The sequence below is a fragment of the Pollicipes pollicipes genome, unplaced genomic scaffold, assembly GCF_011947565.3.
Source record: "Pollicipes pollicipes isolate AB1234 unplaced genomic scaffold, Ppol_2.1 Scaffold_6052;HRSCAF=7182_pilon_pilon_pilon, whole genome shotgun sequence".
In the NCBI taxonomy this organism is placed as follows: Eukaryota; Metazoa; Arthropoda; class Thecostraca; order Pollicipedomorpha; family Pollicipedidae; genus Pollicipes; species Pollicipes pollicipes.
Genome location: NW_023596805.1, coordinates 14516475 through 14543628, shown reverse-complemented (window position 1 = coordinate 14543628; position 27154 = coordinate 14516475). Strand labels below are relative to the sequence as shown.

At 47.9% G+C, this 27154-nt stretch overlaps 1 protein-coding gene and 1 pseudogene across 1 annotated transcript in view; one reads left to right on the top strand and one right to left on the bottom strand.

The window, feature by feature from the left end:
• The window catches only part of LOC119104284 (neurogenic locus notch homolog protein 1-like), a 54189-nt gene extending 49164 nt beyond the window's left edge, over positions 1-5025 (bottom strand). The window contains 1 exon segment of the mRNA XM_037227980.1: positions 4992-5025. Coding sequence (XP_037083875.1) covers positions 4992-5025 — 34 coding nt within the window.
• A 1927-nt stretch (positions 5026-6952) lies between these two features.
• Positions 6953-24556, top strand: LOC119104283 (mitochondrial import inner membrane translocase subunit Tim23-like; annotated as a pseudogene).
• Positions 24557-27154: the final 2598 nt, after the last annotated feature.

Sequence of the window (27154 nt, the reverse complement as noted above, 5' to 3'; positions counted from 1 at the left end):
AGGACAGAAAACAAGATCACTAACCCATTCAACACAGTGACGAAGATGGCTGGGGAGGCGTGGATGCGGTGCTTCCGCAAGAGGAACCCCACGGTCTCACTAAGGACACCAGAGGCCCACAAGCGGTTGTTCGCGCCGCGCGGCGTTCAAACTCAGTTAGTGTCAACGCGTTCTTCGACAACCTTGAGTCGCAGAGGATTCTGCCCAGTTCGGTCCCACACCCTTTACAACATGAATGAAACGGGATGTTCACACGGTCGCAACAAAAGGCAGTGCCTAGGCAGAACGCAACAAAAAACAGAAAATGTGCTGGCGAGGAAGGGGTGCGAGCAGGTCGGCCACCTGACATCTGCGGAACGAGGCACGCTGGTTACCGGGGTGTGATGTGGTCAACGCTGCGGGGAGCTAGATACCTCCAGATGTGATATTCCCAAGAAAGAGGGCCAACCAGCAGCTGGAGAAGGGTCTTCCCACAGGTAGCCTGGTGCTGTACCATGAGTCTGGTTGGATGCAGAAGGAGCTGTTTGTGAAATGGCTTGACCATTTCATACAGCACGCGAAGCCCTCGAAACAGGATCCAGTCCTTCTCATACTGGATGGACACGCCAGTCACACCAAGAGCCTCGCAGCCATCCTGCTGTGCAGGGAAGCAGGTGCGGTGACGCTCATTATTCCTCCGCACACTTCACAACCGACTTCAAATGGACGGACGTTCATGCTTCCCGTCAGCACCTTGTTCTTCCAAGGTCAAAGAACGTGGCTCCGAAAAAACCTGGTAAAGTCACCACATGTATGAGATGGGGAGCTCATCGGGTCAGCCTACGTGCAGGCGGAAACAGTGAAGACGGCGTTGAAGGGCTTCGAAGTCACAGGAATCTTTCCCACAAACCGCCATGTGTTTGGCGAAGAAGACTACGCAGCGGCAGAGAACAACGAACATCTCGCTGGCCGGCACCGCAGACGCACCAGTGGGTCTCAACTCAGCAGCAGCTCCTCTGCCCATGCCTGGGCCCTCTGACGTTGATGTCTCGGTGAGCACGAACGTTCGAGAGTCCTCGGAAACTGTCGCCGGAGACGCAACGCAGGCTGGAATATCGGGGCAGGGAAGCTCGACTAATGCCGAAACTCCGGCGAAGTTGTTCACCGCTAGGGCACTGCCAGATGATTTCTCAAGCTCTAGCGATGACAAAGATGACGCTCTAGAAGTGCCATGCTCAGCTGGACCGAGCCAAGCTTCCCAAGGTCGAATAATACACCTGCAAGCTGCTATGTGTCCCTCCGCGAAATCCTCCTCGTGCCAAAAGTGCGCTCAAGGGAGGGAGAGGTAAAGGACGAAAGAACGGTAAAACGTGCGTCTTGACTGGCACACCATACAAGGAGAAACACCAGAATTTACTCGAAGGAAAAGAAGGTAGACAGGGAGGAAAGAAAAATGAGGACAGAAGTCAGTCGGACGAACAAGGAGGAATGCAGAGACTCAGAAACTGCAGCGTAAACAAAAGAACCGTACGCCGCGAAAGCTTACCTTTGAGGAGTCCTCGGACGAAGAAGATGTAGCTTGTCTGTACTGCGGGTCTCTCTTCTCCATTTCCAAATCGAGCGAGTCTTGGTCGAGATGTGCTCTCTGGTTTCGCTTGTCTTGTCTGGTTTCGCCACTGGTCGTACCTGCTGACGGGTCCGCTAGGCTGTGCTCTTCTCGTGCTTTGCGTTCACAGTGACTGAGAAGTGGATTGATGAGAAGAACGGGTGAGTGTTCCTGAGCGAACTTTGCTCGATGACTTGTGTGTTTGAGACTCGATTGTTTTCGTCTCATTGTGAAACCATCACGCTGTGGTCCTCGAATTCTGTGTCTAAGCCATGCAGTAATGGCTGTCACTTCATGCTAAACTGTAGTACACATTTGCTGGCCATCATAACTTTTATTCGTGGGATCATACTAAGAAAGGAGTGTGGAGTGGGATGGTTCGAACAAAATATGAGAGCCCAAATTTAAACAAATAGCTATCGGATCTCCAGATAAATACCTACTCACCGAGCAATGCATTTATTTATGCGTTCTCAATAAAAATGATAACTTTGAAAAAATTTATTTCGCTTATTCAATCTCATCACTTGTTCGTTTTGCCCCCATACTGCTTTGTTTTGCCCCAAGCCAGGGGCAAAATGAGGAAAAAACATTGCCTGATATTTAGGAGGATCACACTTTAACATGAAGAGGCATCAAGCCAGCGCTTTTACAAGAGATAGACAATTGATTGGCCTTCCATATCCACCTGCTAAAGACTTTCTGGACAGACTTATGAACTTGCCATATTCAAAAACCGTTAAGGTGCCCGTCTTGCCCCGCTTTCCCCTAGACAGTGGAAGCAATCCCAAGTTAAAGCGAAGAAAGGAATTCGTATTTCAGGAAAATGAAATCTGACAGGATCATCTCCTTACCTTCAGTTAAAAATTACCATATGATCTGGTTTAACTTTTGTTTTTCTTACATAGCGTAGACATTACCCGCACCTGTTAGGTACGCTGAATCCCAAGTGATCATTTGTTCCAAAATCGAGTTAACCAACAAGCAGCATTGCAAAAAAACTTTACAAAAGAAGGCAAACAGCTAAAATTTGCTTGCTGCTTGTGACACGTACTTGACGCATATTTGGACGCGTTGCTCAGTGCTGTTTGCCAACTGTCGTTTCATTCTCAACGTATTGATCCATAGGCTGACAAAGTTGGCCGTTGATAACGGTTGGATAGTAAAGTTAAAGTTGTGTAATATTTCATTAAAAATTGCACAAATATGACTTCAACTGGAAATAAAAGCATCACACATGCATGTACACTAAGATAGGTTAAAGGTCATTGTCGCCGTCACTGTTCCTTTACGACTCACTTAGCTGCTGAGGCTCTATAGCGTCACTTGCCTATTACCCTGGCAGGAAGGGCGGGCACTGCGGGGATTGGAACCTCGTACCTCTGGTTTCCCAGAAGCACAGGAGTTTACCAGATGCGTGTACCGTTGCACTTCCAGCACCCACAGATAGGTCATAGGGATTAAACCACTTGCACCGATTTCCAGCCATAGTCAAAATTTTGCAATAGCTTCAAAATTAAGCGAGTCATCACAGCAAATCAGGTTTCCAAAAGCAAAGCCAATATCAAGTATCTAAAGCTACGACTGATAACGTGATTTTTATCAGTGTGTCTCGGCAATATAGCAGTCGTTGGCTCTGACCTCAAACACAGGAATCTGGTAACGTGATTTACATCGCTCCGTACCTTTTCCTTAAAAACAGAATGAGTGTTATACAACTTTTTACCTTTGCTTGGCGTCCTGTCTATGAAAGGACGCTATTACTTAACTTCTAATCTCCGGGATTTTTATTCCGAATTCATTTGCAATAAAAGAAAACTCAAGAAATACCGAACTAAACTGAAACGTTATAACCTGAGATGTAATGGAAATATGCTGACATGTAATGGTACGAATATGAGCGCATGTTTTTTTTAAACGTTTGATGCTCAAATGCATTGTGAACACATCAGACGAGTTTGTCTGCTCGCACGATTGCTTAACATGACATTGAATATGAAAGGTAGAAAATTTATCAACCATCAATGAACCAATGACCGCGTTTATGCAAAATTTGTTGCGAATCGGTTCCCAATTTAGAGAAGAGTCTAATGTTAGGTCTTAGTGCTTCGATTCCACAGCAGCTGACCAAGCAACAAACAAAACTTTAGCCCAAAAAGATTCCTGGTGCACGCGTCTGGCAGTCATACTATTCATAGCGTTTGACCAACGCACGGGGAGCGACGCGACCGTTCCGGGCGCGGCGGCTTGTGTGGCTCCCCCGCGTCGCGCAGCGAAGGGTTGGGGGGGGGGGGGGCAGTCGTAAACGAGGTTACCACCCATCCCATCTGATCAGGTGAGGGGAGTCAGATGCTTTGAAATGCTGCCGGGCCAAATTCGACCAGAGCTGAGTCTCAAGCCTTAGTATGGTCAGCATGAAGAATTACAATCGACCGGGATAGTTATCTGACAGATCATCTATCGCTCCGCTGTAACTGTGGCATCCAGTGCTGGTAAGCGTGAAAGCGCATTATTGCTAGTGACACTACTAGCGCGCATTATTCTACCCTTCTGCAATAGAAGGCTGCCGGTACTGCGGTTGCTTCCATGCATTCCTGACATAGGAACTTTGACACAACTGCCGCCTCTTCGGACAGCCGGTTTGCTCAGGGTCTTGAACTGGCATGTGCGAAATGTGTTCTGCTAGCAACAAGGCCCCCCACTTACTGGGTACTGGAGAGACTATGCTGAAATCAAGCGACTGTAGCGCATATAGCGATTAAGACACTTACCCTGGGCAGGTGGGCCTAGTACAAGAGGATCACTGCCGACGTCATCGGCGGACCTCGAAAGTGTTTACGTTGTTCTCGAGTCTTCTATGCACTTTCATCAAATGAAAGGAGTGGCCCGCAATCCTCGCCCTGATCCACCATTTTCCTAACGCGGGGTGATGGGCGAGGTATGCGATCTCTCTCGCGTTTCCGACCAGAATTGGCAGAAAACATCAGTGGTTTGGTCTCAATGGCATCTCGCGAGTGGTACTAGCTTTTAAGCTGTCGGCTTCATAATTGAGCCGATTATGGCAGGTCCAAGGTCGAGCTTTTCAGATAATCACAGCTTTTCAGCTTTGCGGCATTACACATACAATGAAGTTCCTTGCGGGGCCACAAAACCTTAACAGAAGTGTTTCTTGTTCCCTTTTGGGCACTATGGTGTAATTGTTTGTGTTTTGAGCATATGACATACTGCTACGTTACTGTGACAATGTTGGTCCGCTGCGCGCTCCACGGCATCGCTGGTTGCTGCCCGTCACGCACATCCGCCGAATATCGCCGTTCAGTTTTCTCCAAAACCGCCACTGCTCCGATACCAGAAAAGATAGGAACATGATTTTGGTACTAAACCAGACAATCAAATAATGCCTCACAGGTGTTGAAAGCTTGGGCGCGATCGCGCAACATGCCTGAGAGGCACCGTCAAGGACCTTAGGGGGTTGCATCATCCCCCTCATACCAGGGAGAGGGTTAAGGCACGTAGGAGAAAACATCTGACCTGTAAGAGGCTCAAGATAGTCAACATCACGCCCTACTGGTCGACAGAAGGCTCGCAATGATCCACTAACTCGCAATGATCTACGCTATACTGATATGATACACTACTCGCAATGACCCACTAACACAAAACCCCATTACAAACACAGGAATCGCCGCCAGCCCGGGAAAAGGCACCGATTAGAAAGACCGGAGCACGCAATATGCCGGACGAGGATTCAATTATGCATACCTACAAGTTTCGCAAACTCGACCTTTTTTGTTCTGCGCGCGTTAAGTTTAGTTCGTTTCCACCCGAGACGCGCCCGTCGAGTGACACATTGTTTCAATTTGTGAGCTGATTCGTGACCACCCTGTTAACAGTCAGCGTTTCAATGCAACCATCAGATCCCCCCCCCTTCCACCAAACCTGTGAATTCCCAAGATACCCAGTTCGTGCGCTACACCAGTTAGCCCACTCCCCTCGCTCCCGACCTTGGCCGGCAGCAGGGTTACTGATGTCGCCGATACGTCGTCCAACAGGTTCGCTTTGATTGAGTTATGACCAACGGTACACCGTCCTGCGTCCCGTCCCCAATCGGTGTTACAGCCACCCCACTGACGACGGCACTAGCGCCAGGCACCACACTCGCACTCATTTATCCAGGTCGGTCACGCTGCGTTCTGGGTCAGATGGCTTTGTGAGTGTTCCCCGGGCCCACAACTTATGTTACGCATTTACGGCCGTTTCAGCCCTCCCTCCCGCACTGTCACGCACTGATGCATGGCAACCTCTTCCCTTCTTTCCTGGTAACTCTGCCTTAAACGTAACGTCCCAAAGAATAACGTCTGTCTGACCCCCAACTGGGCTGGAGGTGCGAGACAAAGACTGATGTATCGTTTGCCATAAAAGCGCGCCAACAGTATGCCGTTTTTTGGTTTTGAAGCATCCGTTTCTGTCGCCCACTCTGCCGATCTAACTACACCTTCCTTTATTTCAGTCGGCTCGTCCGAGGCGTTCGTGCTTCGCGCACTTGACCAATCCACGTCTCCCGACGGACCCCATCGCCTCTCAACGCGATAGAAGCCTCACTTCTGGTGTACAACGAGCTCTCACTCTGCACGTAATGCAGCGCGTGGCATCCACGGTTCTCCCTAATCCGCGAAACAGATCCACATTTCAACACTAGACATTCGTGTACCTGGGGAGGAGGGTTATTAACGCGCGTCCTCCCTCATTTTAGTTCCTCCCCACATCCAACCACGTAAAAACCATCGGTCGGGTGATGCTGCATTTAAATAATCTGACAGTGAGTAGGCTCCCACGACTTCCCGCCCGTTGCACTCAGCGGCAAGTGCCGTCTCGCGGGCCCACGCATGCCCCGGCCGGCCACGAAACATGACGACCGGCCTGCGTGACCTAAAAGTGAGGGCCGAGGGCGAATGGAAGCAAACCGCAGATTTCAAGCGTCGTGCAGTATGGACCAGTCAGATAGCCGAAGTGAATTCGCTTCGCTATTCGTTTCGACACCAAGCATGTTGCCGAAATATCCACGCGTCTATATCTCTATTCTCCTCGTTTTTTTCCACCGAGGAATAAGCCTATTACCACTGTCTCTAATCTATGTAAATAATGTTCCCTCGCAAATGCACCTTAACACCCTTACATATACTCTTCGATACGTCATTGTTGGTACATCATGATGATACATCATGGCCACTAGCACAACATGACTGAGAGGCAATCGCGGCCCGTCATTACGGCGGTGGGTGCAGTCGAGGGGCCTCCGGCTTCACGGGAACAGGTGGTTTCATAACAATTGAGCTGGGCTGGCGAAGATCCGGCGGGTGCGGTACGATGGAGGTGGGCTGAAGACTGACCTAGGGCGTTTTATGGAAGAGCAAGGCTGACGGAGAACGGGTGGGTTCGTAAGGGGAAGCTGGGTTGGCGACGGCCAGGCGAGTTGTTCGTTGCGGAAGCTGGGTTTTCACAGAAAGCCGATGGGTGGTCCTGCAGGGAGCTCGGGCTGACGGGGGGAAGCCAATGAGCGTTATGACGAGCCGGGCTGGCGGGGAACCGATATAGGCGTCTATGGAGGAGCTGGGCTGGCAAGGAACGTGTCACATGGATAACAGTGAATTGCTGGCCGGGCTGGTGAAGATCACCTCTCTTCGGGCTGGTCTTCTTTCCGGAAACTCTGCTTTCTTACAGCCCTGACTGAGAACCGCCAAATCCTTCTAGCGTCTGTGGCTGCTCAGTAGTCTAGTCCAGCACCCGTGAAACATAACGCATGCGGGACTTTCATCACAACTGAATACATAGGCGTGCCGACAGTGGAGTGGATAAGCCGGACAAGTCTAAGAACTCAGGGAATATGGGATCCGATTCGATTCCTCGCAGTGTCCTCCCTTCCTCCCGGAGTAAGAGCGCAAGCGACGCCACATGCCCTAGACACCTGAGTGGGCCAAAGATCAGCAGCCGTATCCGAGCCGTAGACAACTAAATCCAAGTACCACAGAGCGCACAACCGCAGACCAATTTCGCAATGGACGGAATGAAGACGACAGGGTATGGGAACGAATAATCACAGCAGTGGATACAAGCTCAAGAACATAAGGCGTTGCCATCTAAAATACAACCCTTCAATCTGATGTTTGCAGCTCATTCTTTGGATTGCAATGGTCCACTGTGCAGGGAACATAGGTGCATAATTGTGTCTGATATACTACACATGATGGTGTTTCACCATGTCTGACAGTGATACTTCATATTCCAATAGCATTACTCATATTCTGATAGTATTACTCATATTCTGATAGTGATACTTATACTCTATACCATACTCCGACACCACACTCAGCATTGGAACATCTCACGGACTGAAGGAAAACAAGGGTAATGTTTAAAATATGCATGCTAATCCTGACATCAGTATCTCAGGGGGTCCCAGAATTAAAATCCACCCCAACCCCGAGTTACATTTTCCAACCCATACACATGATGGTAAAGGGGTTTCTTTTTGCAGCAACTTCTGCAACATTGTGGACCCGGCCCTAAGTGAGGGAAGATAATTTATAGGCACCGATAACCTCGTTATGACCTCACTGCATCATATAACACACTGCTGAGCATGAGCAAAGTGCCAAGATTCTGAATCAATGTCTGGTTTGTTATGTTTTCAAAAGTGCTTTTTTGAAAACTTTTATAATTAAAAGAATGCATCTTGATGGAAATTCAGCTCATGATATAATTTGGATATGATCTGTTATCTGCAGTTGACTGATGAATATGTGGCTATATATACATATACACATATGTATATATAAGTGTGTTCTAACACCATGGCATAGGTGTGTTTAATAAAGCTTTTTCTGCACTTGCTCTAGTTTTCTGAAGAAAAAGTCATGTTCTGGAGGCTGTCACAATTAAAACACTGTAACTGGAACTGAAAGAGCAAACAGCCCCTCAGTCACCCTTCACCTTCTTTAGGGATGATCAGTGCCATCATTAGATTGTATATCTCACTATTCAGCATGTGTTTTGCTGTTTAAATTCTCATGCTCCTAAAAATGTACACCACCTTTTTAGAACACCACATTTAGACACTGTGCCAATTTGATGACGGAACTGACCTGATCTGTACCTACTCGCTATGCCTTACTGGTTATACCCAACTGTAACACGTCATCCAAATTTGTCACCTGTAAGTGTATGTGTGTACCTTTGTAAATGGAGTATGTGGGTCCGAAACATCAGGCTAACCAATCTATTCCAAATATCAGTGAGTCACTTCCTAGTCTCAAAGATGGACAGACAACCATAACAAGAAAGCTGGTGCAAGTGCAGAAAAGCTTATTAAATCCAACCTATGCCAGGTCTTTACCAACACTTATATAGGAGACTTTTGCAGCCTATATATATATATCTATATATATATATATATATATATATATATATATATATATATATATATATACATGCTAGCATGCATGTTCTAAAGAAGACAAGTTCACATCCGGGATTTCAACTTAGTGAATGAACTCAAGCTTGTGTCCTGTCAGGCATCAGATAACAAAACCTTTTAACAACATGGTTAACATGCCAAAATAATGCAAGGCTTGTCTATAACCAGGTAACCATCTACTAAATTCAGCATTTTTCACACACATACACATTCAGCCAGACCTGAGGTTTAGCTCAAGCTGGAATAGTGAATCTGCTCACACAACTCATCATTTTGGGGTGAGTTATATGCTGCATCTGCTCACCAGGAAATGTTGTTTTGCCTCAGGACCTGACTCCCATTTTTCATACATTCCATGAGCTGAATCATAAGCTAATGATTTTTCACCATGCTGCAATCAGTGAGTCATAGAGCTAAAAATACCATTAGCAGCATGAGGAATTACAGTGTGCTCTATGCAAACTCAAACGTTATGTCAGGGTCAAAATTAGCACTATGCAGCATTTGTCATAAAATGTTTGCAACATCACAAGAGCAATTCTTACTGGAACTTCTAAACAGGAACACTGATGTTATTCATACAGAAATTTGCTGAATATCAGCCCTGAACCAGAGGACATATACATATAGATGTATGTGTGTATACATATACATATGTATACATCTGTCTATTTGTCTGTTGTTTCATGCTAGGTGGATTGTGAATCAGCTCATGAGTCATTGTTTTGGGGACTCAGTTATAGGGCTGCATTATTTCACTAGGAAGAATGCTGCTTGGAGTCATGACCTAAATCACATTTTTCACACATTTCATGCACTGAATCATGGGCCAATCATTCTAGCAATGTTGCATCAAGTGATGCACATGTCTAAACTTCAGTGGCAGTGTGAGGATATGCTTTGTACTTTAGGCAAGTCAACATACAATTTTTCAGAGTTAAATTGAACACCATGCAATGTTAATCACAATGCTCTTTGCAAGAAGTTTGGTGTTCTTCCTAAGCAGCAAACACCATACTGTTGATCCTGGAATCTCTCAAATCTCAACTGAGAGAGAGCTATTTACTTTTACAACCTACATGAGTTATGGGCCAATGATTAAATGCAAGCAATGCACTTAACAAAGTCAAAATGAAAAATAGAGTAGGAATGAGTCTTGAGCTGAACCAGATCTCAAACTTTGTGACCCATCCCCTAGCTAACTCTAGAAATTTGAAGCCAAACCCCATGCCTAATACAAATCGGTACACCGGTACAGCCCAGGAACCATATTCCATCTCCGCACTATCCGCAAGACAATATACCCAAGGCCCGTAGTCCAGGATATATAAATATCATATTCATCGGTAGAACATGACGCTCTGTAACTTAAGTGCAAGTGTTTCTCCGAGCACGTTTCCTAACCGTTTGCCCACGCTCCTCACCGACCACCAACCGACCGCGTCCTTGCAGCAACTTGCAATCAAATGAGAATTGGGGTGCCAAAATGGTGAAGGTTTTCCACTCCCTTAGAACGAAAATAAATGCACGACGTTCACCTCTAAATAGCCTATTTCCTCTGTTGCGCATTGGGCTACCGGACTGCGCTGATTATTGTCTATGCGTGCTAAACCCCGCCAGATTTAGCACGAATCGGTACTTAACACGGTCCCCCGCAAGGCCCTGGAACAGGGTCCCCCTCCTAGCAAGGATCCGTACTAACTAGGCTCGAAGATGTACTGGCATCACACATACGGTGCGTTCGGCCGGCAGATAATCTCGGAAAATTATCCGGAATGTTGGGAAATTTCCCTGACTGGCGTTCGGCGCTGCCGACATGGAGAATTATCCCAGATAACTTTCCGTAGCGAGGGAGAATCGCGGAGAATTTTCAGAGCATAAACGATGCAAAATTTTGAAACTATCGGATATTGCTACATCTCAAATGTTAATTGTGATTACAAATTTTTAACTTCACAGCTCCCTGCCTCATTCGATTTAATTTACAACCTCTATGAATCCAATGACATGGATATGAGACGAGCAAAACATTTAGACCAACCTTTCTCTTATCATAACTATAGACTATTTACAGCATCTTGCCTTGGCCCTAAGCTGTGGAACGACAATATGGTTTCATATTTCCAAGAATAGCCCATATCCCTGTATCAAAAACCATCGTTAGAACATCATCCGCAAGCACTCGTTGAACCATATAACGGATGAACAAATGAGAGATAGTTGTAATGCGTACCTAACAAACATATTTTGAAGACATTGCCATCCTTGTGCTGTACATATCCAACGCACTTCATATTTGACCTCCTTCATGTTTCATAATCAATTTCTGATATAAAGTAATGCACATACACACAAATTCATGGCGCTGGCTCCGGGAGTTCTCCCAGCAACAAGCTCTGCTTAGCTGGGTGGACTCCCTGGACATCCAGCTCAAAACCCAGCACAAAAATGACCAGGTAATTGCCCCTCCGACTTGTGACTGTATAGCCCTTACTAACACGGTGAATTGGGTGATTGTAGATTATTGGGCGGTTATAGCGGGCTGTCATTAGCTGACTTTGGCTAATGACTACTTTAAGCCTTTTAATCTATGATTTTTCCCTACCTATCACCTAACACAACTCCTTCGGGTCTGCTCCACATCTTCGCCTGTTTTTTTTCGTTTGTTTCATCTTCCTAGCTGGGAGTGCCGTGACTTGATTTTATGTTTTCTGGTGTTAACGTACGGTTTACTGCGTCGCTGGGATTGAGGGAGGGGCACTCCTGGTTGCCTGTTCTTGGGTAACGGCGTAGAAAAAAATCATGGTCAAGACCTCGAGCGTGCTTGAGAATAGGGGTTTATTGGAAGCAAAGCGTGCATGACGTCAAGTATACCATATTTGATGACGTCAGTGGCACGGAAGGCTCCCAGTTAGCCAGCTGACTGCTACACAACCATTAGTTTGAATGGTGGGTATGTTTGGGGGCGTGCGGCTGGCGCTTCCCGGTTGGACTCTGAATGAATGGTCAATGGTTGTGTCATGCAACACAATTCTGGAAGGGAGATTGAATCTCGGAGCGGTTTAACTTCATCAGAATTTATATCAGTAACTACGAACTTTTGGGTAGTATCAACCAAAAACCACACTTCGGGCTGTCAAACTATAGTTCCATGATGATGTCAGTCACGTCTACGTAGCCCTCTTTAGTGATCTTGGTTGAGCAGTTGGGGCTCTAAAGTTTTATGCAACCTTGGGCATCTACGAGTGGTCTCGTCTGGCGTTGGCGGGTGGCGGGTTTATGGGCGGTGGGGATCCTGATGGCGATGGAATCGAAGCAAGGAGGCCTTCGTGGCATGTTCAATCCATATTCCTCAGCAGATCCTTCGATTAATGTACCTGGTAAGTGTCGGCCACCCTCAAGATCGCTAAACGCCATAATTTCCGTGGGCGACGCGTTTGTGACGACTCTGGCGAGCTGGAGTTTGCTTGGTAGTTGCATGAATTACCTATCCTATATTAGTCTCATCCACTGTTTGATTAATTTTGTTTTCCATGACCTAGCACTGCATGACTGATGTGTGCTCTGTTCTTTTCTGAACCAACTTGGGGTTGTGATTGAACATATACATGTGGAGTAAACTTGGCTTAAATGCCCATGTCTGTGCTGCGTGATGTACATGCTTATGCCTGTGCATTCTATATTGTGCTGTGATCAACTTGCAATGTCATATTTCTCAGGATATTTCAAAATCGCCACCACTTAAATGAAATTGGGCACACCACATAGGGTTAATTCAGACATCTCACTAGAGTTTGAGCAGAGCCTCTATGCTGGTGAGGAATTTCAATGGCAAATGATTTCACTAAATTGAGTAATGATTGAAATGGTTGCTGCTGTAGGTGTACTTTCCTACCTAACATTAGAAAAAATCATTGCACACCCATTTGTCGTGTTTAAGGCGACACATATTGTAAATAATCTCAAAACAGGTAGAATCATTCTCTTACCTTAGATTTCAATAACTCCGATAGCGGGCTCCCGAGTGCCGCGCACACCGCACCGCCTGGACTCCCCAGCGCCGTTTCTGCGTTGCCGTTGCGTAAATACAATATTTCTGCTTACCAAGAACGCTACAAGATGTACGGGACCAAGGGTAAACCATTCATTGTGTTTAAGGCGGAACATATTGTAAAGAATTCAAAACAGATAGAATCAATGCTCCTACCCTCGAATATAATAATACGATAGCGAGCTCCCGAGCCCGCACGCACCCCACCCCACTGCCTCGACTCCCAAGCGCCGTTTCTTCTGCGTGTTGTGAAAGCACATTATTCGTAGTTATAAAAAATTGAAGGTAAGATCATGAATCTAATGTTTTGTGATTATTTACGATATGTCCTGCCTTAAACACGACGAATGGTTTACCTTGGTCCCGTACATTTTGTAGAGTTCTTGGTAAGCAGAAATATTGTATTTACGCAATGGCAACGTAGAAACGGCGCTGGGGAGTCCAGGCGGTGCGGTGCGCGCGGCGCTCGGGAGCCCGCCATCGAAGTTATTGAAATTCGAAGGTAGGAGCATGATTCTACCTGTTTGAGATTATTTACAATATGTCCTGCCTTAAACACAACGAATTGTGTACAATGATTTTTTTCTAACGTTAGGTAGGAAAGTACACCCTGACCTGGTTGCCCACTGTAAGAATAACACTGCATGCAAGGTAACTGCTAAAGATCTCAAGATGCTAACAATTGTCAGGTATTAGCAAATTTTATCATTTTGCCCCTTTTCCTTGAAAGGACTAGGTTTTATACTGGATATGGCATTCACAGTATGTGGAAGTATCTATAGATGGCATTGAATGTTAATTGGTTCACAATTTAGCTGAGGCAGGGGGCAGAGACTCAGTGCCAAGTAAACCTTTTTAAAGCATGAGTTTAGACATGTAGCATTAGAGTACTATGCATGCTGTTGTACAGTAAGTAATGCTGTTTCTTAATAAACATTGGACCAGGCATGTAGTTTTAGGCAAACACCAGGCTAGGGGTGTAGCTCAGTGCACACCATGTTCGGGGTGTAGTTTCAATGGACACCAGACCAGGGGCATGGTTTCAGTGAGCACCAGGATGGGGATGTAGTGTGGTGTAGGTATACATTCATACCTAATGTTAGAAAAAAAAATTGGACATCATTTGTCTTCTTTAAGGCGGAACTTATCGTGAATATCATAAAACAGGTAGATTCATGCTCCTACCCTCAAATTTTAATAACTATGATAGCGAGCTACCAAGCGCTGCACACACCCCCACCGCCTCAACTCCCCAGCACTGTTCCTGCATCATTGTTGCATGGTACAATATTTCTGCTTGTCAAGAACCATAAAAAATGTACGAGGGCCAAGGTAAAGATGATAATGCAATGAAAAACATTTCTTATTGTGGTAGGTACATTTATACAGCAGAGAGCCAGCATAGTCCAGAACATAGCCTAAACTAGCCTAACCTAACCTAACCTAATCTAGTCTAGTCTAGTCTAGTCTAGTCTAGTCTAGTCTAGTCTAGTCTAGTCTGGTCTAACCTAACCGAACCTCCCCACCCTACCCTCTTCAACCCAGTGTCCCATTGGCATCTATGTTCCATGTTATGTATATATATATATATATATATATATATAATATATATATATATATATATGTATATATATATATATATATATATATATATATATATATATTGTATAATGTCTGTGTGTGTGTGTGCATATATTTGTGCCATATTAAGTTGTTTAGCTGACATATTCTCATTTTGCCTTTCATTCCCACCCAAAAACATCCTATTTTCCCACCATGTTTGACCAACCCACAAACAATGTGGAAGACTGCTTGGATACACAAGAAACATATCTCACTTGGTTCTTGTCACTTGGCCCCATACATTTTTATGATTCTTGGTGCGCAGTAATCTGATCACAAGTAGCAGTGGTGCCAGGGTCGCGGTTGCTGCTTGTTGGTAAAACATGAGGTAGCAGTTTATACCCTGACCTGTAGTTTCAATGGACACCAGACCAGAGGTGTAGATCCAGTGAGCACCATGTCAGGGGCATAGTTTCAATGGACAACCAGACCAGAGGTCGGATGAGGGGTGTATTTCCATTAAACACCCGTGTCACGGCAGGGTGGGGAATTTAGTTGTTTTTTTTTTTGCTGGTGGTTGAGTACAAGAATTCTTGTGGTCGGAGTACAAACTTGCCTGCAAGCAAAGGTCTTTCTAATGTGGAATGAGTGTCTGCACAATGGGCCTTGCTTGGAGTACATCACATACTGCCTTTAATGGGGCAACATTTTCCCAATGTTTTTCTGGAAAAAATTAGTGTCAGCATGCAGTTTTGCATTTCAGTGGAACAGAGCACTTCTTGTGAGTGAGGGTGCCACGCTGATCCCATCCATATCCCTGTAGTGCTACTAGCTCACCTATACATGCAAGATTGATTAATGGTACATGTTAATAAGAAATATACAGGTAGAGAGGTTAACAACAAAAACTTTATACATATGCATTCACAGGTGCATCATACAAAGCTCAGTTGCTTGTCATTGCCTATCTACATGCAAACTTACACAATATCAAAATGATAAATCAGGTGCATCCTCTGCTTACTGACAAACTGAATTGCGGACGACCACTGTGCATCACACCCTGGTTTTTAATGAGTCTTAGGCAGCTGCAACTGACTATGAAAGCCTTATGTATGTGACATCACTAACATGTAGTTTTTTTGGCCTTTACATAATTAATATAAACATACCAAAAGTGTTCCTCTTCCTATCCTTTTCTTTCTGCTCTTCTCCTCTTTCAGTTCCTCACCTCCTGTCACTCTTCTCCTTCCACTCCTCCACTTCTGCTCTTCCTCTCTTCCTGCACCTCCTGTTATCCCTCTCGTCTTCTCCAATTTTACATTCTCTTTTTACTTCTCCAATTTTAATTATAACCACAGGCTGAAAAGAGGCCAGTCTCATATTTGATCCCACGTGGGAAACCCGAGCCTAGCATTAATGTTGTATATAGATACCTTAGTACCTACGTACCTACCCACCATGCTGTAGGTAGAGCAGGTTATACCAAGGTGATCCTGCACTGGCCTGCAGTGGTTAACATTTATAGGTCAGTCCCCCGGTATTTATTTACATTTTTTGGAATGACTTCATAGCGGTCCAATACCAAATCCCACGTAACTTAAGAAGTGTGGATGCATGCTGTGTGAAAATTGAAGACAACCAATTCCACTTTGCCTCACTGAATACCTCAAACTCGCAGCTACGGTGCACATAATCCCAAGCAGCTTCATGCACCCTCCGCCCTCCTCACTCCCACCACATCAAGACGAACAACCAAACCATGCACAGGAGCTCTGGCGCATTCACAGACATTGTGATGGCATTCTAGCACTCGTCAATGGGCCAACCAAGTACAAGTACCACGGGTCGGTCCTGAAATGACAGGCTGTGATGAATAGTCTAAGAAAAGCCATTTATGCAGTTGCACGAACACGAATTGTCAAGTTTGTGGTAGAAAAATCATGGAGCTGTACAGTCATGCATTTCAAGCTGCTATTTTCCACCTACAAGTATATATTATCTTCTGGTGGCGCAAGACAACGCCGAGATAATGCAGTACCTGTACTACAAATCTATAGATATTTATCATTCTAAGGCATGTCATTTCAACACCCTCTGAGGAAGGCCCGTATCTGGGCGATACCAAAACACGTAAATTTTTCAATTAAATTTGGTTAACTTTGCTAAAAAACTCACTGTTCTCCGGCTTGAACTCCGGCTTGTTCTCCCCGGGGTCTCCTCATGGGCCCCATTGTGAGAAGGGCAACCAAGTACTGCGATTTTTTTCCCACCGGGTTATGGACCATCTCTATCTTACAGGTATAGGTACTGGTTGAGCCTGGAGACGTGATACCATTGTTAAATAAGTAAGATATCCTCGAATCTTCAAAGACCCGGCATTTACCGGTTTCTGAAAAAAATGGTTGACGTACTATCATTTATACAATAGTAATAAGTTTTGGAATGCTGCGTGCCACAAACTCCCATCTTGGGAACGTAATTTCCGATGACATTTAAGAACCCAAAAGAAGCCGTTACCACCAAAAGTGCCGCCCACAAACGTGATATTTGGATGCCATTTAATGTCATGATGCTATTTCAAAGTGCCGATATGTGGTGTGTTTTGAATGCTATGATTTTGAGTTTAATTGCAAGTTGGATGGTGATTGGTGGCTGGTATGGCAGGAGCAGGAATGAAACAAGCGCTTTGAAAAGGATGTGCAATGCTGCAATATTTTGGAATTTTCCCACCAAACTGTTTGCAAGATGCACGTCCTTTGGTAAAATCGCTAACATGTTATCTTAATATGAGGTAAGTTAAGAGCATAGTTGGTATGCTGGACTTCTTGCTCGGCGAGTCCTTGAATGACCTAGTTGAAAAAGATGTGCCATCGGTGATTTTGGTGCTGCTGATGGTTTCTAGTCGAACGAATATTGTTGTAGGTGTTTGCTGCGACGCGGACCCTCACTGCTCGAAAATGCACTCGTCAGTTGCAGGAGGCTGGGCTGCCGTTGGTTTCGGGTACGGGAGGCGATGGGTCCGTCGCGTGGTGGGAGCCAGAGCCGTGATATGTATGTCTGTTTCTTGAAAGGTATCGGTAGGTGTGTGCGTCGTGGAGAATGCGGTTTTACTTAGGTGCGCCATATATTTTCCCCACAGGTAATGACATGCGAGGTATGTGGCAGCGGTAGGTACTTAAAACAAGCACATTTCATATTTCAGTTCCACAGAAGTAACTCACATGAGTTGTCATCACCATTCAGGAGTTGCATAGGCTTGTACAAGTGCATCTAACCCATGTAATACAATGATGGACATTGACATGAACGCCCTGGATTGGCCAGCTCCTGCAGGATTGCAGATGCGTGTTTCCATTTATTGGTGCTCCATATGTTTGATCCCTGGAAATCAAATAAAGTTATAACTCACTTTATGAAAGCAAAGTTTGTGCACCCTCCTGGCTATCAAGAAAGCAAAACTGTCTGCCTTGGTACTTATACTCAGGCTCATACATTTGCAATTGTGTCTGCTTTGTGGGGGCGACTGCAGCATTTGTCTGGAGTACAAAAATTGTCATCCTTACCAGTCAAGAGCCTGGAGTACAAAATTTCCTGGTGCCACATCCACCAGAAAACGGAGGTTTTTCCCACACTGTGTCAGGGGTGTAGTTTCAATGGACATCAGACCTGGGGCATAGTTTCAGTGAGCACCAGGATGGGGGTGACATGTCATTGTATATCAGACTAGTTTCATGTTCAGTCAGGGACTCCATCAAGCCCTTATCTGTACTGGAAAGATTCATCATTTTTGGTGCAAATGCCATGTTTGATGTATGTGGGAGCAGGTCTTGACATTTTTCCCTGCTCAGCCTCCAAGTTATTTTGCACCATGAGGCAGCACACTTAGTGCACTGCGCTGTATTAGAAAAGAATGTTGTTGATCACAACATTTTAAACAGCAATATTTGGTTGTTCCTGAAGATAGCATGATTGGTTACCTATATGGGATATATGGAGTAAGCCATAGAATACATCCCTGTAGGTCAAGTTTGAAGTGTGAATTAGAACAGCACGCAGCTAATACAACGTTTCTTTCAGTGTCTTCGTCTCCCGGGCTTGCACAAATATCGCCGTACCTCAACTTTGATCCATCATACCTCGGTGCCACACAGCCAGAGTTCATCTTCCCTGAAGGAGCCTCAAAGCAGCGGGGCCGGTTTGAAGTGGCCTTCTCTCAGATAGGAGGTATGTGATATGGAGTGAATGTTGGAATGAAGTGGGCCACATTTTGTGCATGGTATAATTTGAGATAGCCTATTCCATCTTGAAAGCAGTGTTTTTCTTATGCCTGCTCCAGTTAACTCGTATTTTCTCACCACAGAGATGTAGCATTTGGACATGGGAAATGGGTTTCATTGCACATTTTATAAGGTGCCCTCAAAAATAATGACATTGGAGTTAAAAGGGAAGTAGTGAAGCATCTGTCAGCTTTTCCATTATTGCCCACAAACAGTTAAGACAGCTCACCTGAGCACAGGCATGCAGCCAGAGCCTCGGCAAGGGGGTACAGGGTGTTCAAAGAGCTTCTTGATTCTGAAAAGGCCCCACAAAAAATCGCCGGAATGGTCTATTTCTTGTTTATGTCATTTTTTATCTTATCCATCTTTAACTGGAATAATAGCCAAAACCTAGTGAGATCAACTCTGTCTGAACTTTGTAGTCGATAAACTGAAGAGCTGCTTTAGATATGACAAAGTGCTTTAAACAACAATGTAAATAAGTTGTTGATCAGGGATACAACTTATATACCATAATCTTGAACATGCATGCTTACAAATCTCAGCAACAGAGACATTGACGCAGGCGTTGCAGTCTCGATAGGCCGCGCGGCGTCGGTCGGGCGGTAAAAACTGAGCCTTGCCCAGGAGGTGAACGAAGTGCATAACGCCTCTGAAAGAAGTGCCTTTGAACACTTTAGGACATCGAATCATACATTTTGAAAGCGGTCCGAGTATTTAGTTCACCTATGTGATTTCTAGATTAATGATAGCGAATTGGCCTCAACAGGGCCTCGCAGTGATGCTGAAATCTGGTGGTGGAACTGGGAGAGTAAGGGTAGAGTCTCTTTTTTCGTGTTGCTCTAGCTGTTAATCTGTCCAGAGGACATCCTCAAAGTTGTAAAAAAAAAGATCGCCCAGTCTAATCTTGCGGTGCGAACGGTACGACTTAAATTTCAGACATTGTTAGCCATCATTTCACGACGGTGGTTTTCGTGCGCGTGGCGCCCACCGCATGGCGTCACTTGCAGTGGCTAACATTCAGTTTTATTCAGGTTTTATTCCATTCAGTTTTACGGAAGCTGCAACCCAGGCCATCGTTGTCCTTGCTCCCGAGATTGCGGATGCGCGAAGGCAAACCTTCTGATGTAATTTGTTTCCTTGGTCTATTCTGCAAAAGGATGAACGTTCTCAAGCAAATATGGGATGGCCTTGTCCGTTTTTTCACTCGTTTCGGCCGACTTTGCTCAACACTTATGATGCTCCATTTCTTTCCGGGCGAGGGGCCCATTGGGGTAGAACACTCAGGGCATATTACTGTTCTGGTAAAGGGTTGAAAGGCCATCTGTCCCACCGCGGTGTGTCTTCCGGTTGCCGTTCTAGCGACACGGGGCGGGATCCCTTGGTCGATTGAGTCCCTTAGAGGGATACTTCATACATATCACATCGGTCCGCCCCCTGACGCGCAGTTGGCACCGGACCGACGCAGCAACCCTGATTGCCGCAGGTGGGCCAATAATTGTCACATGGACTTCAGTGCTGGAATTGAGTTGAGGGCCGACCGTTCGGCGCTGGGGGGCCTGACTGACACCGGGCCTTGCCACTGTCCCAGTGTGAGCACTCGTCATAACCTCCCATTTTTTCCATTCACTGTCAGAGGGCTGCGCCCAGCGCAAGAAACCGTCCGTCATTCTGGATGCCGTCCCGGTCCCTGCTGAACAAATATTACCCTGACCGACTCGGGGCCCCTTGTTGGCACAGGACACTCAGTTAGATACTGTCGGCCCCCTGACCGATATAGGAGCCCCTCATTGTGTCATGGGCCCCGAACATTGCAAATCGTGGGCCGCGGCCTCGCTTCTGCCTGGGAAATGGGTCCCAAGGGCTTAGGCGGACATGGAGCCAACTGTTTGACTCTAGTGTTGAGGGTCTCGTTAGGTGTTTTGGGCCCTGATAGACGCTAGAGCCCCGACCATTGTAAATCACTGGCTCCGGCTTTGTTCCTGCTTGTAAAATGAGCCCTTAGGCCATGCCGTCACAGATCAGACTGTGTTACTAGGATGTCTAGCCGACATTTATACACTTAAGGACTCAGGGGCCCCTGATCAGCGTGCAGGGCCTTCTGGCTGGTACAAGAGTGCCGACCCTGCGGGCCGGGGCCCCTGAATGGGACCTGCAGCCGACCTTTCGGGCCCCTAATCGTGGGTTCCGAGGGGCCCTTCGCGTCCACTGAAATCAAGGGGGCGCGTGCCCCCGTCCCCCCCCCCCCCCCCCGTTCCCTCTCTCTGCCTGCGATACTGCCTGAACCCTTCAACAACTCCCGGACTGCTAATTAGGACATGAAAATCACGGTCTCAATCACATGTCGTCTGCTCGGTGTTACGGTGATGTTTTGCGCTCTGCGCTCTCGCGTGGGCTCACCAAACTGGCGTGGTGCGTTTTGGCCGGCCTGAAAGCGTGCGTTGCCTGACAGGTGGCTGCCTGGGCGGGCGGCCTGTACGGCGGCGCCATCGGTCTGTTCAGCGGCATACGGGACACGCAGCTGGCCGGCCACACGGGCGCCGTGCGCCGCACACAGTGAGTGGTGGCCGCCGACGCGACGCCGCTGAGGGCGGACGCCCGGCCGGCCGGCGCCTGGACTGGCGAGTGCTGGTTGTGACCTGACGACTTCCTGCCAGCTGTGCCTCAGCTGACGCCTTCAGTTTTTCGAGATTGGGAAACACTTCGCAGGTTAGGTGGCCACCCATTCGTAGCACCGCACGTCACCTTGGATGGCGCGCAGTGGTGGTTCCGTCTTGAGCGGCCCTGTATGCCGAAGCTCATTTGAACTGAGAGACGCTTCACGGGCAACAGATTTGTGACCCGGATGCCACAGGGGTCTCTGCATTGTGACCGATATGATCAGTTGCGTTGCTAATGTTGGGAACAGCCGTCTGCCTTGATGAACATTTGCCAAGTGTCTTCGTTGCGTGAAGACCGTCGGGACGAAAACGCAAATGATTTGCCATCGTGCTGTCCAATGCGCTGTATCGCGCCGCTCGTGCCAATTCTGCATTCTGCCCGCCTCAGAATGATCAACTACGTGATGAAGCGAGGCGCGGCGTCCGCGAACACTGTGGGCGTGATGGCCGTCATGTACTTCTCCTTCGGCGTGCTGCTGTCATGGGCGCGGGGGCACCGACGACGAGCTGAACACGCTGACGGCCGGCACAGCCACCGGCCTGCTCTATAAGTCGTCAGGTTGAGGTGGCCGGCACCAACGGGATGGTGGTCATGTCAGGTGAGGTGACGGACATCGACAGGCTGGTGGTCAGGTCAGGTCAGGTGGCGGACACCGACGGGCTGGTGGTCAGGTCAGGTCAGGTGGCGGACACCGACAGGCTGGTGGTCAGGTCAGGTCAGGGTGGCGGACACCGACAGGCTGGTGGTCCGGTCAGGTCAGGTGGTGGACACGGACAGATGAGTGGTCAGGTGAGATGAGGTCGGCTCCCAGCCTGTAACAGCGTTCGGGACAAAGACCGGCATTTTGAGTGGTCAAACAAGGGCCCCAGGTATCAATGTACTGTTGGAGGATGGGACGATCACGTTGGCACAGGCGATGTATGTCGGTCGGGATTCGAAGGATGGCAAGAGGCGGGGAGGCTATAGGTAGGTCAGACAGGGTGGCAGGCGAGAGTATCGCCTTCGTCCATTGGTATTATTGCATATACATCACTTTTTCACAAATTGCTTATTGAACAGCAGACTGCTGCTTGGACACCCTGATCTATGTTCTGAAATCACTCTGAGAACCATGCTCTGAAATCGGAGTTATGTATGTATTTATCTCCTCTCTCTCTCTCCCTCTCTCTCTCTTCTCTCTCTCTCTCTCTCCTCTCTCTCTCTTTCTCTCTCTCTCCTTCTCCTCTCTTCTCTCTCTCTCTCTATCTCTCTCTCCTCTCTCTCTCTCTCTCTCTCTCTCTCTGTCTCTGTCTATGTCTCGTCGTCTCTGTCTCTGTCTCTGTCTCTGTCTCTGTCTCGTTCTCTGTCTCTGTCTCTTGTCTCTGTCTCTGTCTCTGTCTCGTGGCTCTGCTCTGGTCTCGTGGTCCTCGTGTCCTGTCTCTGTCTCTGTCTCTGTCTGTCTGTCCTCTGTCCTCTGTCTTCTGTCGCGTAGTCTCTGTCCTGATTCCTCTGGCGTCTGTCTCTGTCTCTGTCTCTGTCTCTGTCTCTGTCTCTCCTGTCTCGTCTCTGTGATCTCTGTCTCTGTCTCGTCTCTGTCTCTGTCCTCTGTCCTCTGTCTCTGTCTCTGTCTCTGTCTCTGTCTCTGTGTCTTCTCGTCTCTGTCTCTGTCTCTGTCCTCTTCCTCTGTCTCGGTCTCTGTCTCTGTCTCTGTCGTCCTGTGCTCTGTCTCTGTCTCTGTCCTCTGTCTCTGGTCCTCTGTCTCTGATCTCTGTCTCTGTCTCTGTCTCTGTCTCTGATCCTCTCTCTCTCTATCTCTCCTCTCTCACTCCTCGCCTCACTCGGACTCGCAACTTCAGATTGCGAGTCAAGCACCCTACCACTGAGCGCAACCCCCCCCCCCCCGAAAGAGAATCATTCGATGGTAGAACTCAGTGTCACTGATGTCCAAAATGTATGGAAATTTGTCTGCGGTAGTGGGAGCCATGTTGGGCGGAGGGATACGCTTGGCTTACGGACGAGGTTTGGTAGCAATTTCATGTATCCTGCTTCCTAGACCCTTCTAACTTTTCAGTGTTGCTTTGCGTCCGTGCTGGTTATTCCATCCCGTGTTGATTGGTGATTGCTTTCTCACTATACGCATTCTGCTACGCCGGACTTCCGAGTCTCAAGCGTTCAGAGTCAACCCTGTCAACAGCCAAACGCAGACATGGGGCGCCATATGACCAGGGCAGTCGGCGCGCCATAAAGCCCCAATAACCAGCATCACCAACAGCCCAACATGGTTTCCAACACTGCAGATGATTCAATCCCCAAATATCCAAGAGATGAATTGCACCAAGTTTTGCGATCGAACGATTGTCCTCCCGTTTTAAGTCAGTTGGTCGAACCCAGATTCGCAATCGGAACACGCCGGTTCAAATTCCACCATTTCGGAGGAGAGGTTTCGTGATCTGAACCACACACGGCTACAAGCCACTGCCCATGCGGTCATTGTCAGAACCCATTGACATCTGACGACATCCGGGCAATGTATGGGCTGAAACATTGTGTACAGGCTAGCACATCAGACGAGGGCGATACCCATCGCCAGCTGGTTGGCGCGGGCGGGCGCCTTTGCCGCCAATGTGACGGGTAGACCGTCTGTCCCCAGCTGGCGCGCGCCGCTGTCTGATGGGCGGCGGGGTGGGCCTGGGACTGGCAGCCGCCTACTGTCTGGCCACCTCGCGAGATCGGCTTCAAAGCCTGCGCACCTACAGCTAGTCCGTCCGCCCCGACCGTCATCCAGTCATGGTGTGTACCGCCGTGGCCGGCGTTCCCATGGAGCGGCCGGCCCAGAACCGTAACCGCCATTGGCTGCCGACTGTGACAAAGCGCTGCAGTGGGTTGTGCGGCCCAGGCTGGACGGCTGTCGTTTGTGTTGGTCAAAGTTGGACGCTGTCATTGGGTGTCCGATTCGATGTTTGGTGGCCCTCTGGCCGTACGTTGCCTGCTTGGATGTTGCCATTGACTGCCGGCTTCGGACGGCCGTGGCTGGCTGGAAGGCTCAGGGTCGAGTGTGGGCTGTATGTGTCAAGACCGGAGCCCCCGCTTGTGGCCGACTCGCTGCGCTGTGATATGAGACGCCCGGTAAACGGCGCAGCCGGCGGCAAGACTGCTTCGCCATAGGGTCGGCCGCAGGCTCCGCCCAGCGTAAACCAAGAACGAATAAAAATAGCAAAACGGACTTACGTCGTCTGTTTAGTAAGGCAAGAAGCAATCACAAGCAGTGATCATCTGTACGCAATTCGCATTCCAGCGCAAGTAAAAGAACAATGAACAGGCCGTGTGGGCTTGCACAAGCCGCGTGTATTCACATGGTGACAGTACAAGGAAACCAGATGTGCACGAACAGACCTGGAGCGCTCACTGATCTACAGACGAGGGGCCAGTATTCCTCTGCCGTTCCATCCAGACACTGAGCTACTGACCCATGTTAGCCCAAGCGTTATGTTGACCACACTTTTACCGGGATGTTGACGTGTTCACCGGGATCGTTAACATCGGAGTCCTAGTTATGGGCAAATACCAGCCAGCCATATCAGCCGTGTACATTAGTGTAGCTCCAACGTAGTCCGTGATGCAGGGGCCACATCAATAATCGACTGCTCCCTCCCCCCCCCCCCCCCCCCTCCTGTCGGGCACCAGCCTCCCGTAGCGGAGCGGTTGGGGAGGGAAGGGGGGAGGTTATAAAACGCCTCTTCCAAAGCAAAAGGGGAGGGACCAGACCAAAAGTTCCTTCCTATTTGAGAGCCGCAGAGGCACGGGTTTTGGCCAGTGTGGTGGAGTAGCGCCTCCCCAATCCCACCTCCAGTAACAGGCCGTCGGCGCGAGCCGTTCGTTTTAGGGACAAGGGACCGTGCCTGAACTGAGCTGTTCTTTGTCCCCCCCCCCTCCCCCCTTTACCGGTCACCTGCATTCTCTCATCCTGCGCTCACAATGCTCCGTCTTCGTTTTACCGGGGTCGCTGTGCCCGCGTCGGCCGCGTCCCCGAGTCGATCGGATCTTGGTGGCTGCGAGGCGCGTCGTGCGCGTCGTGCGCGTCGGTCACGGCGCATCCCAGCTCTTCCTCTGGCTAGAATCTCCAGCGCCCGTGGGGCCTCAGACGGGTGTGGCGGGTCCGGCGGCACGTCCACCACGCCTCGTCTTGGTGTTCGTCGTAGGTGTCCGTCGTAGGTGTCCGTCCGGGAGAGCACAAGGCTGGCAAAGGGGTCCCTTGATGGTGAAAGCCCCCGCCCCCTAAAAAATCACCAAATTTGGCCCACTTGCTCCCGAACAGGCACGATTTTGGGCTCAGATATCGAAGACTGGGAACGTGGACTGACTGCGGATCGAAAGGGGTCAACAATTTGTATTTACATAGCTAACCCATGTTCGCCTGGGAATGTCCAACCTTCAGCAAGAAGTGAATAGTGAAAAACTATGAACCAAAGTTTTAAACGTGCGCGCTCTGAAGTCTTAGAACCAAAAACCAGACGTCCGGCTTTGCACACCGCAGGCAGCACGGGTTCGGCCTGCGGGTAACACGAAGCAGCGGCTAACGGCGGCCTGAACTGTAAAAATAGCTAAAATAAGTACCCCTTGAATACTTTATAACATCAATTTATGCGTTTAGAAAGCGTTCCTGTCGGGTATTTGACCTGCGTCATTGTTGTATTGATTTGGATTGGCAACCGAAACGGATTAGTATTTACAGCAGCGCAAAGCTCTTGCTGAAATCTGGCTTTGAAACTGGAAAAGTAAAGAAGGCTATCCACTTTTCGTGCTGCTACAATTGTTCTCATTTGTTCTCTCAAAAAAATCATCCAATTAATGAATAACCTTACAATTATAAAGGTCAGAGGTAGTCAGCGTCCTATTTTTGAACATTACGAATTGCTTCTGAAAGACTCGGGAGCACTATTCAGGACGGTCGTTCTCGCGCGTCCGGCTCTGGCCTCGAAGCGTTTTCTGCGCCGGCCAACGGTTTTGGTCTTACGACAACGGCAGTCCCACCCATAGTTGTTTATAGCTCTGTACCAAAAATTTTAAGTAATTTGCTGTGCACAAGTTCCATCTCGAGAGGTTTCAAGTGCGATATTGTAGTCAACTATGACATATGCTAATACTAGGTAGCGGCCATTATTTGTTGTCAAGATTCAAGACGCGGGTTTGTTGGTGACGAGTGCACCTTGCAGATGACTTTGTACCAAATTTGTCGGATAAAGCTTTATTGTATGTAACAAATACGGTGCTAATACACCAAAATATTACGTTCTTAACATAAAATGTTGTTGGGATTGCGCTCATTCTTGGGGTCTTTCCTCCCGGGCTATTGCCCAACGATGTTTTCGTCTCTAAACCAGCTGTTGTCGAGTCGTCCAGTTCGGAGTACGCGGTCCCGTCGCTCCCGAGGGGGTCGTGAGGTGGGTAAGCGGAGGGTCGATGCTGCGGGGTATGCGTGTGGAGTTTGAATTTCCACCTGAATAATTATTTCCGTGCGGTATGTCTAGGGCACGAAGTGGACGCCTAAAAGGTGTAAGTGC